Here is a 16,097-nt window from a genome sequence, read left to right as displayed (position 1 = left end):
CCTGCTGACCAGCGTAACCAAAACCAAAACCAAAACCAAAGTTCTTCCAAAAAATGAAATGAAATCAAGCAAATCAAACTTACCTTAACACAGCTCCACCCACATCCTCTTTCATTTCTGCTTTTTCTCAAACCTGTTTCGATGACTCCCTTCACCTCGCCCGAAACCACATGACCAACCCCAACGAGGCCTCATTACATCACACTCCTATCAGAGTGGTGTGGTGCATACAGGAATACAGGGTGTGCTTCTCGATCTGCCACAGTATTTAAAAACAGAGCTGTAGACTCTGTTTAAAAGTGATCCGTTTTAATTATATAGACTTTCTTGAACAAAATAACAATAAAAAAAGCAGTAAGACCACTAATAATCTGCCTAATTGGTTTATCTCAGTCTCAAATTTAATTCAAATTTAATTAACTTCAGTCATATAGAAATACCAAAGTTGTACATGGAGGGTTGTGTAAAAGTAGTATACAATATTAATTTATTAATAATTAATTTTTTTAATGATACACTTTTTTAAAATTGAATTTATGTCCACTATATAGACTGGGTTGTCTTATTATATGGTATTAAAATACTATGTTTTCTCATTTTAAATTGTATTTCATAAAAATGTATATATTACAACACGCTCAACTCACAATCATAAAGCTGGGTGCTGAATCCTTGAAGTATTGAAAATGGACAGGACAGCACACCTAGTATACTAGGACGTTTCGGGCCAGGCGCCCTTCTTCAGCGTGTATGCTGGCAATCTACACAATCAACAACAGGTGGGATTAATTATAGACATCCACAACTGGTACAAAAGGTCCATCCCAGCAGAGGGGGCTACAAACATAAGAAACAAAAAGCAAAAACTTATGTTCAGTTCATAAGAAGACAAATAAAATCTCCTCATTCATGTAGCAGATCATAGAGAATTATATCCAGTTCATAGGAGAAAAATGAAATCTCCTATTCAATCCATTGGGAATGAGGGTATTCAGAGAGTGTGTCCAATACGTCTCCCTCTGCAGAAGGATTGTCTCTGTTGCCACCTCTCCGTGGCATATTCACAGTTTCAAAGAACGTAGAGTCATGATGCATTGTAGAAATCCAATAAACAGAAACCACAAATTCTGTTCAGTTCATGAGAAACAAAATAAAATAAAATCACCTCAATCATGCAGCACATTCTTCACATAAAGAATTATACTCAGATCATAAAAAAACAAGAAAATGAAATCTCCTATTCAATCCATTGGGAATGAGGGTAATCAGGGAGCGTATCCAGTACGTCTCTGTCTGTAGAAGGATTCTGTCTCTGTTGCCATCTCTCCGTGGCATATTCACAGTTTCAATAACCATGTAATCTAAGTCAGACAAACTATGTTTATGGCTGTTAAAATGCCTAGCAACTGTTGATTTATCATCATGATTACGGATGGAACACTCCTAGTCTTGTTTTGTTTTCATCAACATAATATAAATTGCATGGACATCTTAACAAATAGACAACACATTTCTTATTGCATGTGATTCTGCCCTTAACCTCAATCTCAACACCAGATTTTGGGTGGGTGAAATGATAAAATCAGTCATGTAGGGAGTGGATGAGTGAATGTATGCTGTGTGGGATGGTGAAACAAAAGAAAAAGAACCAAAAAACAACACAGGAGTGTGTGGGGGGGAGAGAAGAGAGGATCTGAACTGGCAGCTTCTCTGACTTTATATGTGGGGCACACCGGGACCAGGTGTGTCCCATCCTGCTAATCTGTGTGCTCAGAAACCTGCCCCTGCAAACAAAAAACACAACAAGGAGCACTAAGCAGAGGGCCGTCACAATGACTCTTAGATCAATCGGTTTTCACTAAGAGATCCTCTTAGATCCTCTTATAAAAATATCTGGGTGGAATTTGAAATGCACTCCCAATATGAGGGTCGCTCTCCAAAATGTGCCAATGTTCACTCACTGCTTTTTGGAGTGACTTAGAGATGGAACTAAATGTAATGACTAATGCCAGCCCCCGAGAAAGGATCTCTCGGGAGCTCGGTTTAAGTAACTCTGATCGCTGACCTAGGCGTACCCTTTTAAGATGATAATCCAATAATGTCTCTCCATACCCCTTACACTTAAAATGATCACACAGGACTCTAGCATGTGACTCAAAAGAATCATCCAAATTAGATGTGTCTGATCCTCAATAGTTTGCTCTAAGGTAGACTTCTTTTTAATGCTGGTGAGTGAAAAAGTATTTCTAATGTTTGTTTTTTTTATATATACTTCCGTTTGTATAGAGGCTCCCACTTTCTTCACCAAAACATCCAAGAAAGATACAAGATCAAAACACAGTGTGAAATTCCTTACTTGAGTTCATCAATGCATGGAATTCTTTCAAGTCATTAGCACTACCACTCCAAATGAAAAATAAATCATCTATATACCTCCAATAATACTTACTGGACTTAAAATAGGGATTATGATTATAAATAAAATCTAATTCAAACTTCTCCATAAACAGATTTGCATAATTTGGAGCCACCGGTGAGCCCATAGCTGGAGATAATATTGGTCCTGAAACTTAAAATAGTTCTTTGTCAACACTTCCTCGGTTAAAGATAACTCCGTAGAGGGACACGATTCAGTTCTTTGATTCAAAAAATAACTCAGAGCTTCCAGACCATCCTTGTGAGGTATACTGGGGTACAAACCAGAGATATCCATGGTACATAAAAAATCATTAGAGTCAATATTTCAGTCCATCAACTTATTCAAAAAGTCTGTGGTGTCTTTAAGCTACGAGGGCAAAGCATTTACCAAGTCTTTGATGTGAGCGTCAACATACTGAGAAAGTGGCTCTGTGAAATTGTATTTCATACCATTTTGTGTTTGTCACTTCACAGCTGGAGAACAGTCATACATGAGGGGATTGATGGCTTCAGTCGAAAGACAGCAACAAGGGAGGAGATTATGTTGGCGTGGCAAGGTCATGTACCTTGTTCTCTGGAACATCCTGAACGTGGACCTGGTACGTATTTGCTTTTTTTTCACATTCATATGCTGGTAATCACTACAAATATCATGGTTTCTAAATGAATATTCATTATATGGGATGACCCTGAAAATTCAAAGCATCAATAGAAAGACATTGCTTCAGCGGCATTTATCAAAGTCAAACAGTCGCAGTAAATTGAAATATTGGCCCTGAACCCAAAGTTCATTCTAGGATTTGTTATTGAGTGAGGATGCCATCTTGTGGTTGGCTAGTGGTACTACAGAATGTGAACGTTTCAACTATCGCATGACCTTCAGTGTGCCCTGCAGTTAAAACAATCTTAAGTCTGGGACACAAAAGAAGAAGTATCTTTCTGTACTTTACAGAACAATTCTTTGAACATTAAAATGGATCACTAATGCATCAATGTAACTTCCCAGTTATAATATCATTAATGAAAAGACTGAAGTATGCTGCTGGCCACCGGTTTAGTTTTGTGAGACATTAAATATGAATAGCTGAAAATGTTATGTAATCCTTGTGTCAAACAATGTCATAATGACCACAATGGTGCTGGTCATGTCTAACAAAACTATCCTGTTTGCAGCATCAGCAATTGTTGGCCAAATAAACACTTCTGTATGCATTTGTGCGGATTAAATGTGCTTTGTACCCCACAGACACACACATAACTGTAAAAAAGAAACTGTTATAAAACATGGCTTCCTCTTTTGGTTCACCTCTTTAAGATGGCTTGTATGTCTAACATGTGACACAGCAAACAGAAAACAGGATCAGTTTTTCATATTTAGGCTTTTAATTGCATAAAAAAATAAGGGTTGCAACGCTGACATTCTTAACATGATAAAGGACACTGGAGCAACTTTGTTTATAAGAGCAGAGTAATGATATGCACTGCTGTGCACTGGTGTCAAACCCAGAACCTTGCACAAATTCACATTTTGTCGAGGAAAAACTGATTTGCCTAAAACGAAGCTTCTAGCTCAGAGATTTGAAAATTAGTGACAGAAGGACTTAATGAGCATGAGGAAGTACAATGTGAACAAAGTGTTTGAAGGAAGAGAGATTCTGTAAGTTTGAGAGAGAAGAGACTCTCTCAAACTTGGAGACTTCAATGTTTTGTTATCGTTTTAAAGTTCGAATGGGGTCTCTACGATAAGGGATGTCCGAGCAGTTGAGTTTCAAAATGACAAAGGTGCTAACTCAGTTAGATAATAGCCCCCATAGACTGCCATTATAAATTTTGATGTTTAAAAATTAACATAAACATAGTACAAAAAGTAAGGAAATTTGTGTTTGGTAGAGTATTTCTTTGTTGTAACAATGCTTCTTGGCAATAAATCTTATACTGTTGGAAAGCCTGTTTATTTCCCTTTTAAATGGTGCCACATTTGTAAGGAACATGTATTTGTGGGATGAGCAGCAGAGCTGAGTATGTGGGTTGCACCCATGAAAAATTTGCCAAATCTTCAAACAACTTATTCTGCCATTGACTCTTGTTTGGTGTTTGGTGGATTGGATGATTGAAGTTTGAAGAAACAAGACATATTGGCAATTTAACAATTTATTCATTTAACAAACAGAAGCCTCAGTAGCGTGTGGAAGAACCATACACAGACACAACAGCCTGGCACCTAAGATTTATTGCCAAGAAGCATTGTTACAACATAGAAATAATCTACCAAACACAAATTTCCTTACTTTTTGTGCTATGTTTAAAATTGCTGGAATATGCTAGAAAACAGAGTTAGAGTAATAATAGTAATAAAGTAATAGTACATAGTGAGAAGAACAAACTATTAACATTTTTTACAGTAACAGAAACAAACTGATTCACTCAGTTGGAGCAGTGAACTACAGTGGACGGTGACGTCATCTTCTTTCTTCTTGCAGTTTGGGGCCATCTTGTGGCCGGCCTGGCACACACTGGATCCTGCAGGATGTGATAATGGGAAAAAAAAAGCAGTGAAGGGAGGGAGGGAAAGAAGATGGATGCAAAAGTTAGCATTATTGTTACTCTTACAAGTAGTAGTATTATGGCACCATCAACCTGTTATTGGCCTCCACCCCCTTGTGTGTGAGTTAATGATTAATGGTGAGGGTCTCGCTCTCACTCTGTTTAATCTTATCTGCTTTTATGTTACATGTTAGCAGCATGGTCTGCTCATGGTCAACCACTTTGGTCCAGACTGAAATATCTCAACAACTGTTAAAAGGATTAGTATGAAATTTTGTACAAATGCTCTCCAGAATATGAACTCTACTAGCCTAACTTTGGTGATCCCCCTCCCAAATTCTCTATCTCCACTATGAGGTTAACATTTGTGTTTCTGAGTGAAACTACTTAGTAACCATTGAGTAGATTGCCATGAGATTTGGTAGGCACTTATGTTCCCCTCAGGATAAATTGTAATGACTTTGGTGATTGCGTGTCTCAATCCATCAAGCATGTCTTTTCAGGTGAGAGCTTGCTTTAAATGTTTCTCACTTGGAAACAAATGCACACACACGCACACACACTTAGCTACCATCTGGTGGTTTCCAAATTGGAAAATAACAACCACAATGTATAATAATGACAGGATACTATGCATACTGGCTGCTTTAACCTTAAATTAGCAGAAACTGTCACCAGTCCAATACTAAAGATAGCTACGGGGCCACATGTTAACTACTGTGTTTAGTCTGTAGCAGGGATTTCTTCCACCGCAGAGCCATGGTGCAGCTACGGGTGGAATGGGTAACACCGCTGCTCTGTTCTGCCTCCTCAGCCTGCATTCAGTACCAGCCAGACCCAGTATGGAGCACTGGGCTGGACTGGGAGAGGAGGCGTGCACACACACACACACACACACACACACACACACACACACACACACACACACAGATTATACATTTTATGTTTAATTGCTTATTATATGATGGTGTAAGGGTACACTTTTTGGTAAAATGTCCTTCATTTCTGATCAGTTTTTCTGGATGAATTGTTATAAAAAAACTTGAGCTGCATTTCAGTTCAAAGAAGGTTTAAAAGTCCAAGTAATTGAAAATCCAACAGATAGAGAGAGAGATACTTTATTCATCCACTTCACATAAATCACAAAATGCAAAACAATGAAGTTGGTAAAAGAAACAAATCCAATTAACAGCAAAATTATATACAAGAACTAAATAGACTAACTCCAAAATAAATAGAATAAATAAATCTAGAATATATTTGCCGAGTATACACTGTTTAAAGATATTAATACCTTATAATACACTGTACATTAGTGCAAAGTCAGGTGAATATTGTTAAAAGTGCAGGATTGTCAATGTATGTTAAACATTCAATGAAATAAGGAAGATTTGCTTTCACAAGTTCAACTCTGTCGTTGTAATTTCAGAATCCAAAGAGCTTAATGACCTCTCAACATTAAAAAGTACTAGTAAAGAACATTATACAGGATATATCTAGCTGCCTAATATGTATCAACATGCTACAACCTGAGGGACAATGAATGACCTTGACACACACACACATACAAATACATGCATAGGGTATACTGTATGTGTATAATAAATTATATGGATATATATTAATATATATCCATCTCAATGTTTATATTATTGTTATTTTATACTGCGCAAATATTTGAACAAGTTGTATTTTGATGCTTTGGTGCCATTGTTCTCCAGTAAAGCTCACTGAATTGAACTGAATTCATAAATGAATAACTTACACAATATGCAACAGTATATATACCCAGCTAGAGACTTCACACAGATAGCAAAACATACAATTAAATAGAGTTTTAGCCTTATATTTTAAGCTAAAAACTTGCAGAAACAATGAAAAGATGTTGTCATCTTTTTCAACTTTCCAACCTGCTGCACGACACGCACAGTTCGCAGTTATAATGTACAGCAGGCTACAGCGTGCTAGCAGACATCATATTAGTTTATAGAGAGTTTATACTAGAGCTTTTATGAGTCGTGTTTGTCTTACAGCCATCTCAATGTCGTATTTTATTGCTAACACTTATTTTAACCTGAAACTCGAGACGCCGCTGACCTTGTAACTCGATAGTCTGTAAATCTTACTCAGTTGTTGACAGTTGTTGCTTTGCAGTAGCTGGAAGTGAGACAATAACTGTCTAAATATGATATATACTTGGGGATGGAATAAAAATTGCATGATATACTAACGTGAAATTATACATACCAGTGTTCAGGTGGGCTGTTCGCCTTTCCGAGTGTAGTCGTGGAGGATGGAAAGGTCTAGAAAGAGGGAGAGAGGATAGTGGTACAGCTTCAAGTAGCCCTGACTGGGCGGCGCTGAGTGAGACGTAACGGGTTGCCAGGTTTGCACTTTATCCTGCAGCACGCATGGGGTAGTGCGCAGAAGTATTCAGGTCCTTTTACTTGAGTAAAAGTGCCAACACAGCAATAGCTTATACTTCATTACAAGTCCTGCTTTTGTTTTCTGCAGGAAAATGCCCACATGTAATTTATTATTGTGTAATGTATCAGTGTCTGAGTAGCATTTTATTGTTGTAAGTGCTCAAGTCAGAGCTAATTAACTATTTCATGGAGGTCATAGTTCAAGCTACCCATAACAATACAATGTGCTATGTTTTATGGCTCATTATATGTTTTTTTAAGTGAAACCATTTTTTGGAAAGTAACTAGAGCTGTGAGACAAATATAGTGGATTAAAAAGTACAATACAAAAAGAATAAACTAAAACAGAGCTATACTTAAGAGCAGTGCTTTAGTAAATGTACTTAATGTTACTTTTCACCACTGGTAGTGTGAAAATACTTCTGCTTCTCTTTCTTATCATTAGTAATAACACTAGTAGTAATAAGATCTGGTGGTTGTTTGTACGGTATAAGAAACCTGAGCTGTGTTTCAGGGAGGGAACATTTTGTGTGGCTGATTTTATTTGTAGAGCCTGGTACAGAAGATTTGTTCTTTGTTTGTAGTGTGATGTAAGATGTTTTATTCTTTGACAAATGTTTCACCATTGCAGCAACTATATTTTGTTGTCTTATGATTCCATGTGGGCTGGATACTTTGCACACAATAACTAACTAACTAACTAACTATGGCATTATTTCAAACAGTTTTTTTTGTTAAAATGTCAAAGTTTAAAGGCAAGAAATAAAAAGCACAAAAAGACATGATTTATAATAGAATATAAAACCTTTGTAGGGATTTGCTCCCTCTGCCAAAGTGTCTGGAAGGCACAAAATAAAAGAAAACAGAAAACAATCTTCCAAACCAGAAATTTTAAAAATAAAATAAGAAATCCAAAATAAAACAAAACAAAATAAAAAAACAACAGGAACTCAGCTTTTAAAACATTTATTTTGCCTAATTTACGCTTTAATTCTTCATGGTGTATATCAAAACTTGTTGCTTTGGTGAAAAGCAAGTAGTGTACCATATCATGGTATAATATACTTCACCATAAAGCATGGGTCAGAAATTAGAGCCATTTTTTTTTTCGGGATTTTTCACTGGTGGCCGTTAACCAACACAGTGGAAACACAGGCCTATATGTTTTTTTTCCCCATTATAACTGAGGGCTAACATAGTTCCAATTCTTCCACTCCCATTATATTACAGATTACTGTCTTTCAGAGGCTGTAACAGGCTCAATTTTAAAGGTACAGTGAAGATACTGGTATCCTGTGAAACTAGATGACCTATTGGTACCAAACGCTCCAAAATCTGGTGAGAGAAAAACTGGCATGACATAGAGGATGTATGGCTTTCCTATGGATATTTACAATAAGGGGGTTTCCAAGCAATTTCCAGCACAGAAGTGCTCACCATCCAATTGCTGAAAAATGCAATTCTTACAGAAATCTCCAAATGTCAAAAGTTTTTGATACCAAATCACAGCATGAATTTTTCTGTGGTGTTCCTCACGGTCTTAGTGTCTTAATATGGTATTTTGGAGGGATTTCTGACCATTTTTATCAATTCTCAAGTGGTCAGAAATAGTTAAAATTTGCACCAAATCTGTGTAAAAAATGGTATCAACTCAAAAATTGTTGCAACAACTAATTAGACATAATTGAGAATAGGAATTGCCATCATATACTTCCATCATAATGATCTAAACCCTAATACACTCTAAACTTTCAAAATTTGAATAGGTGCCCAACCAAAACACAATGTTTATTACAGATTTATTACTAGAAAAACGGATGTATACGACTTCTATGTGGCATATACTGTTGACCTGCCATCTCTCCATAAAGATCCCCTGTCCCTGCAAAAAATGGGTCTATGGTAGGGGGACTGGAGGGGAAGAGGTTAATACTAATTTGCCTAAAAGTGACTCATACGTGAATATACAAACAGGTGACAAATTAAAGGAAAAAATGGTACAGGCCTGAATGTTCAACCCATACAGTTAGGGGATCTGGTGGCTCTGTTATGTTTTGGGGGGCATTTTGCTGGCATGGTTTGGGTCCACTTGTCCCCTTAGAGGGAAGGATCACTGTAAATCAATACAAAGTCGTTCTGAGTGATCACCTTTATCATATGATGAAACAGTTCTATCCTGATGGGAGTTGTCTCTTCCAGGATAACAATGCCCCCGATTCACAGGGAACGAGGGGTCACTGAATGGTTTGATGAGTATGAAAATGATGTGAATCATATGCTATGACCTTCAAATTTACCAGATCTCAACCAATGAATAAACCAATAGATGTATTTAAAAGTTTATCTGAAGCTTATACAAGGCTTCAGCAGTCTGAGTTAGTCATATCAAGTGGATATTTGCCACATTTACAGTCTTTTAGCATCAATCCCCTCTTAGTGTTTCCTCAGACAAAAAAAGTGGGACTTGGCACTAAACAGACTGTAATGTTGAAACATATTTATTTGATGTGACTCATTTGGATGATTTGAAGCTCCAAATTAGCCTCAGATAAACATTTAAATACATTTTTGCACAGAAGGAGGCTTGTGGATTTTGACCCCCATCACCTACATTATGAAGGGATCTTCTAAGGGGCCAGTATGAACAGGAGGAATGATTACAGCAAGAAAAACCTCTTTCAGTGTTCATTTGGGCATCGGACTATTGTTTTAAGACAGACTTGAAAAACTGTGAACCTGTCTTTTAATACAGGAGAAAGTAATTACAAACGTAAAGCACATGTCTGTGTCCTAGATGAAAATGCGTGTTTTTAGCGGACCTGGCACCCTCCGTACCGGTCAGACTCAATAATCATGGCGGATGAAGTAGAGCAGGTTGGTGTATCTGCGTTCAATTCTGCTGTTATTCTCTATCACAACATGCACACAAGTTCCCCGAAAGAAGGATAACAAACAGTTTTACTTGTGCACGTATTTAAACGTGCTTATCGTGTCACTTTATTTGTTTTATCTCTGTTAACAGCGCGGAAGGCCTGTCAAACAAGCTAGCTAAATTAGCCTTTTAGCGCGTAATGCTACCGTTAAAACACTGACAAAACGTGTTTGATTAGCGGTGCTGTTTTACTAAACCCCTCAGGCTCAGGTTCAATTCAAAGATGGTGTAAATAACATAAAAACTATTACATATAGCAAAGCATACAGCTATCAGTGTTCACAGTTCTCAGTTTTGTTCAATGAAGCTCTGAATAACAACTGTAAACTCGTGTGAGGAGTTTGGTTTGTTTCGTTTAAAATAGTGACTGGACTTGAACTAGATACGTATGTAAACACTTTAAGATTAAATGTAAATGAGACTTTTTCACTCATTCTTATTCACTTTGCTCCACATCTTCATCTCACGATCTGTCTTCCAAGTGTTTTGTCAGTTTCAATCAGTTAATTGTGGGAACCAAACTGAGCCTCTCTCACAATTGAAATTGCATTGTGAAGGGATTTTCTAATAGTCAGTATGAACAAGAGGAATTATTATGGCACGAAAAATATGTGTTGATGGTCCTGTGAGTATCTGATTATTGTTTTATGACAGACTTGAGAAACTATGAACCTATCCTTTAAGGCAAGACACAGCCAAAAAGGTTTTGGTTTGTATCCTAATTTTCATGGACCGGTCCTGAAGCTCACATGTGTCTCCACCTTGCTATGTTTGCATCCATAGAAACAGTAACATTACAGCACAAACACACACACCCCTTCTTCTTCTTCTGATGTGTGTCCCTCCCATCATACTGTCTGTTTTCTGCAGCTTCACTACAGCCGCAGTCTGTTAACACGGGTCTGGGGTGAAACCCTTGTGGTTTTTCCAAGGAAACTGTGGTGGTGTGCTGATGGTTAACGTTGCTTTTTTAAATAACTGAAAATATGTGAATAACCGTTACATCTCTGAATTATGCACCAAACATTTTACCAGCTGTAGCCTGCACTTTGTGCCTCTCATTTATTATTATTGTTTTAGAGCCACAGAGCTAAGCATCTATTTTTCTAAAAGTTCCTCCCTGTTGATCTTTGAAAATAGCCCAGGTATCTGCAGGGCACTGCTGCGGCAGCAGTAGGGATCCCTCCCTTTATAAACAATACTTTCTATTTTAATACACAATGCATTTGTATTCTTCCTACAAAACAAGCAAGGACATTTAAGGCTACTTGGATCAGGAAATGGAGACATAACTTGTGAAACTGATCCAAAAAAAAGTTCAGATGGTTAGAGTTTCTGAGTGTTTTTAGGATTCTGGAAATACGTCTTAAATCAGTGGTCTGTGGTCAGTGTCTGCCTCTTTACTATAGACTGTCAAATAAAGGTAATACAGTGAGATTATGGAAGCAGCAGTCCACTGAAATACCGTTCACTTTTATCATTAAAGTTGTTAAAATGTACATCAGCCAACTAATGTCCTCTTTGTGTGCTGCAGCAACCGACTACCAACACTGTCGAGGAGCCTCTCGATCTGATCAGACTCAGTCTAGACGAGAGGATCTACGTCAAGATGAGGAACGACCGAGAACTCCGCGGCCGACTGCATGTAAACTACACACACAGCATCTGTTTACACTGTCTCTTTCTATATCGTAGAGTAGAGGGTCAAGAATTAAGAGCGGCCAGCATTTCTTAGAGATTTGCATTTTGGTTTCTGCTCTTTTGTTTCTGCTCTTTTGTTCGTACCTCTCCCAGCTTATCTTCTTGGATTTTCTTTGTCCCAGGCCTACGATCAGCATCTGAACATGATCCTGGGTGACGTGGAGGAGACAGTGACGACGGTGGAGATTGACGAGGAGACTTATGAAGAACTCTACAAGGTATAACATGGATATCCTCCCTTCCCCCCCTCTTACAGCCTCATCTCTTCTTACTGAATGTGGTCATTGTGGCTCATAAACAAGTCTGGACTTGCAGGGCTGTTTACCACAAACGACCACAATCTTTACATAAATCAATTAATTGTTTAAAGAACAGACACATCTTACATGTTGCGAAGTCAAAGTCTCATTTTGCCATCACACATTTTTCTGAAGTGACATGTGTCACGATCCATCATAGGCATAGCAGAACTACAGTACCAGCCAAAAGTCTTCACTCCAGTCCATTCACTGGAATGAGGAAGTGTGTCCAGACTTTTGACTGGTACTGTATGTGAGCTTGTTTTAATATTATTGGAGTTGCATTTTACATGAAGTGGCTGAGACTTGAGATAAACAGTGCTGTGATAAGAAATAAAACGTCCTCGTTATCTGCAGCTCCATATTTTTCCTTTTTTTGATATTAGAATTGCACAAAGTAGTGCTGACTTCTCTTGTTGTCACCATTATTGAGGATGCAGACGACTTGTTTTAATAAACTTTACTGGAATTGTCGAGCCAAATTGACCGCGGGCTTCTAATTGTGAGTGTAAAAATCGTACGTACACAAATCATACGTTTTGATGCTTAAAGGCTGATTTAAAACATGTAGTGTGAGGAGAAACCTTCAGCAGGTTTGATATCACAACCGCACTAGACTTGTGTATCACTGACTAAGTGATTATTCCTAGCAGACGCCATATTTACATTCTTTCTTTCACTGTGATGGAGAGCAGGGGGAGTGAAAACTCAACTTGCTTCATGTTGTGTCGACTTTGAACAATCTCTACTGGTATCAGAAGCTTGTTGGAGAGAACACAAGCAGCCCGATCACAGTTCGTAGCCTTGATGTATAGTTACATTTTTGAGGAGGTGCACATCAGCTGTAGTGTGGTCATAGCTTCAGAGCTTATGCATGTGTAAGCCTTTAATACAGAAGTCTAAATCCAGCTTCAGTTTTGACAAAGTCTTAACTATTAACAGAGTTGTAAATGTGAATGTTTATATTTTTTTGTTTGCTTCTCTACTTGATCCATTTTTGTAAAGCTCACCTCTATGGAATATTTGAGAATGTTAGTTACTGACTTGGTTTTATTACTTCACAGTCGACTAAGAGGAACATCCCCATGCTGTTTGTCAGAGGAGACGGCGTCGTCCTCGTAGCTCCGCCTCTCAGGGTGGGCTAACCCCGGGACCGCTTCCTGGTGTGAAGGAGCGTTTGTGACAGCTGGGACGTTCATAACTGTGAGGGAGAAGATGGTGCTGTCATTGACAGGCTAATGCAGGGGGAAGATTAAAACATCTTCAGCCCCCTCCGGTCAGACTTTCGTCAACACCTTCCTCTTACTTTACGTTCATGACTCGACGGGAACTTCACAAATACTCAACTTCCTTTTGTGGGGCTGCAGGGACACATGTTTTACATGTTTTGATAAAGATAAAGAGGACTTTTGTTTTGGACTGACAGGGCTTATGACCTTTTAAATCTTTATTTGAGCGAATTGTTATTTGATTGTTTTTTGGAGTGTGGGTGATTTCAGGCCACCGTTTTAAGGATATCTCTTTTGATTTTGCTCAGCACTGCATTTAATAAATCCCCACAGTTTTAGTTAAGCCAGAAAAAAAACCCCTAAAAATGTAATCACCTCTAGAGGATTTAGTTACCTCTTAATCCCAGTGTCTGCTTGTACCAGACTACGCTACAAACGGCTCTTCATGGTTCAGATGTGTGTATGGAAACTTGTTTTGGCCCCGATTTAATGTGTTAAAGAAGTATTACCAGAGAAAAACTTCATGTAATTCTTGATTTTTGAAATTTCTGAAGTGAAACTTTTTGGTTCTAAGCAAAAGTCTTGAAGTGACTCCAAACCCCATGATCTGTGAATATTTGGGAAGTTGTTTAAGTTTCTGTTGGACACATTTAGTTTCTTTTTTTTTTAATACATATTTTTGTAGTGTTTATAATGAGATTATGTTGTGCTCATTTGTCTCCATTTGATTTTGGTAAACTTTAATAAAAAAGAAAAAGGTGATTTGAAGAATGGTCGTCTTCTGAGTTTTGTGTGAAAATAAAGTTTGTTCTCCAACACTAAATCATTATTAATGTTGATAATGCATAATGCAAAAGGGACACCTACCCCATCAGCTGTAAGTGTGTATGTGTCCCAGTTTTATTTAGAAAGCGATGATTTTCTGTTAATGAAAACAAGCTGAAAACAATCAACTGAATGTTTCAAACTATAAGTTAATGTAAAATTTGTTCTCAGCAAAATGTACACATAGTATAAACAGTATAACAAGTAAAAATAATCCCCTTTAGTGATATATATATGATAACAGTATTATTATTGCAAATGCATATACTGTGTATAGGCAACTAGTGAGGGGCCCCAGGGACCCTGAGCCCCAAGTTCACTGTCTGTTACTTGGTTGTATATAAATAAAGTGAAATGCAAATGTATTTAGGAATTAGCACATTAAAAGTACAATATCAACTAAGGTTGCTAACTAACTAACTGCTTTTGGGTATTTTAATCTATAACAATACACTATATTATATTTCATTCGGTTTCTATTTATTTTTTATGAGGTAATTGAACTTTTTTGTGGAAAAAAACAAAACACTAGAGTAAAAAGTACAGTGTTTCAGTAATCAGTAAAAAAGTACAGTGTAGTGAAGTACAATTATAAAGTAGCATGAAAGAGAAACAATTACGTAAAAGTATTTCAAAACTGTACGGAAGTAGAGTACTTGAGTAAATGTAATGTAAATACATTGAACTGTGAGTTCTGGGGCATTGCTGTATTATGTTTCAACCACTAGATGGCAGCATATATCCAATAAACTGTTTACAGTGTCACGCTGTTTAACAGGTGATGGTATTGATGAAGATGAATAAACTGTTGGTCTTCTCACAGACTAACATTTCACTTTTGCGTGAAATTTGTTGTTTGCTTATTTGTGATCATTTCCCAGACATGACGTCATTTTATCGAGCAACTTTATTACTGTAGGTGAAGAAGCCCCCCAAACATGAACTCAGACTGCAAGACTCCTTTTTTTTTTTTTTTTTTTTAAGTTTTAAGTGCAAGTGACAGCTGAGCTTAGCTAATAAGACTGTTCTGTAATCAATCCAATATTTTATTAGTTGCAGGAGACTTGATTTGTAGTCAAAATCAACAAACTTAATGAAGAACAGAGCTACAGACTCTGGTGAGGTTTTGGCTTAAGGCAGATAGTTGGTTGAAACAGAGATGTATAGTCTATATATAGTAAAGTTTTTTTGCAGAGTCAGGCTGTCTGTGTATGTATATGACAGAGAAAGGAGAAAAGACTTATTTTGGCCGACTGACAAAAAGTGTCAAAGTTAAGACCAAACCCAACCCATGCCTTGTAGCATTGAACGCTTTACAAAGAGTACAGTATGTCCTTTTGTAATTTTAGCAGTTGAACATGTGTGGCATGTTTAGAAACATTTTCTGTACAGGACATAATAGTACACACTGTTCTGGAATGACTGAGTCAGTAGCTTCTCTGTGCCTCCCACAATCCCTCTGTCTCCTGTCGTGAACACCAAGAAAAAAAAAAAATACAGTTTTTAAAGGAGAGGTTCACATTTTTTCAAGTCTGTCTTAAAACAATAGTCAGGTGGCCAAATGAACAGTGAAACATGTTTTTCTTGCTGTAATCATCCCTCCTGTTCATACTGGCCATTATTAGAAGATCCCTTCATGATGCACTTACAATGTAAGTGATAGGGGCCAAAATCCAAAACTATAAACTTCAGCCGTCCAAAAGAGTCAAATCAAGTAGATATC

The 16,097-nt window shown here is 37.4% G+C and overlaps 1 protein-coding gene and 1 long non-coding RNA gene across 4 annotated transcripts; one reads left to right on the top strand and one right to left on the bottom strand.

The window, feature by feature from the left end:
• The first annotated feature begins 2,906 nt into the window (after window positions 1-2,906).
• On the top strand, window positions 2,907-14,320 carry lsm3 (LSM3 homolog, U6 small nuclear RNA and mRNA degradation associated). 2 transcript variants are annotated; one of them, XM_067586300.1, is made up of 4 exons: window positions 2,907-3,017; window positions 11,855-11,965; window positions 12,144-12,239; window positions 13,385-14,320. In XM_067586300.1, exons 1-4 carry the CDS (start codon window positions 2,910-2,912, stop codon window positions 13,463-13,465), a joined length of 396 nt encoding a protein of 131 aa, XP_067442401.1. In that variant the 5' UTR covers window positions 2,907-2,909; the 3' UTR covers window positions 13,466-14,320. The 2 variants fall into 2 exon arrangements, with proteins under 2 accessions (XP_067442401.1, XP_067442402.1); XM_067586301.1 differs by lacking the exon at window positions 2,907-3,017 and adding an exon at window positions 10,156-10,262.
• Window positions 3,779-7,587, bottom strand: LOC137180980 (uncharacterized). Of its 2 annotated transcripts, none has more exons than XR_010928099.1 (2): window positions 7,210-7,587; window positions 3,779-7,119 (listed from the first exon to the last, which is right to left on the bottom strand). It is a non-coding gene; the product is annotated as an uncharacterized lncRNA (long non-coding RNA). The 2 variants fall into 2 exon arrangements; XR_010928098.1 differs by having other exon boundaries at window positions 3,779-4,938.
• Window positions 14,321-16,097: the final 1,777 nt, after the last annotated feature.

This window comes from Thunnus thynnus, chromosome 4 (genome assembly GCF_963924715.1).
Source record: "Thunnus thynnus chromosome 4, fThuThy2.1, whole genome shotgun sequence".
Taxonomy (NCBI): domain Eukaryota; kingdom Metazoa; phylum Chordata; class Actinopteri; order Scombriformes; family Scombridae; genus Thunnus; species Thunnus thynnus.
Note: the sequence above shows the minus strand (reverse complement) of the source record. Positions and strands in the feature narration are given on the sequence as shown.

Excerpts from the sequence above, each read along its gene's own strand:
- lsm3 (XM_067586300.1), top strand. The coding sequence starts at position 2,910 with ATGAGGGGATTGATGGCTTCAGTCGAAAGACAGCAACAAGGGAGGAGA. Across the intron at positions 3,018-11,854 it reads ACATCCTGAACGTGGACCTG|CAACCGACTACCAACACTGT; the intron begins GTACGTATTTGC and ends TGTGTGCTGCAG. Across the intron at positions 11,966-12,143 it reads AACTCCGCGGCCGACTGCAT|GCCTACGATCAGCATCTGAA; the intron begins GTAAACTACACA and ends TCTTTGTCCCAG.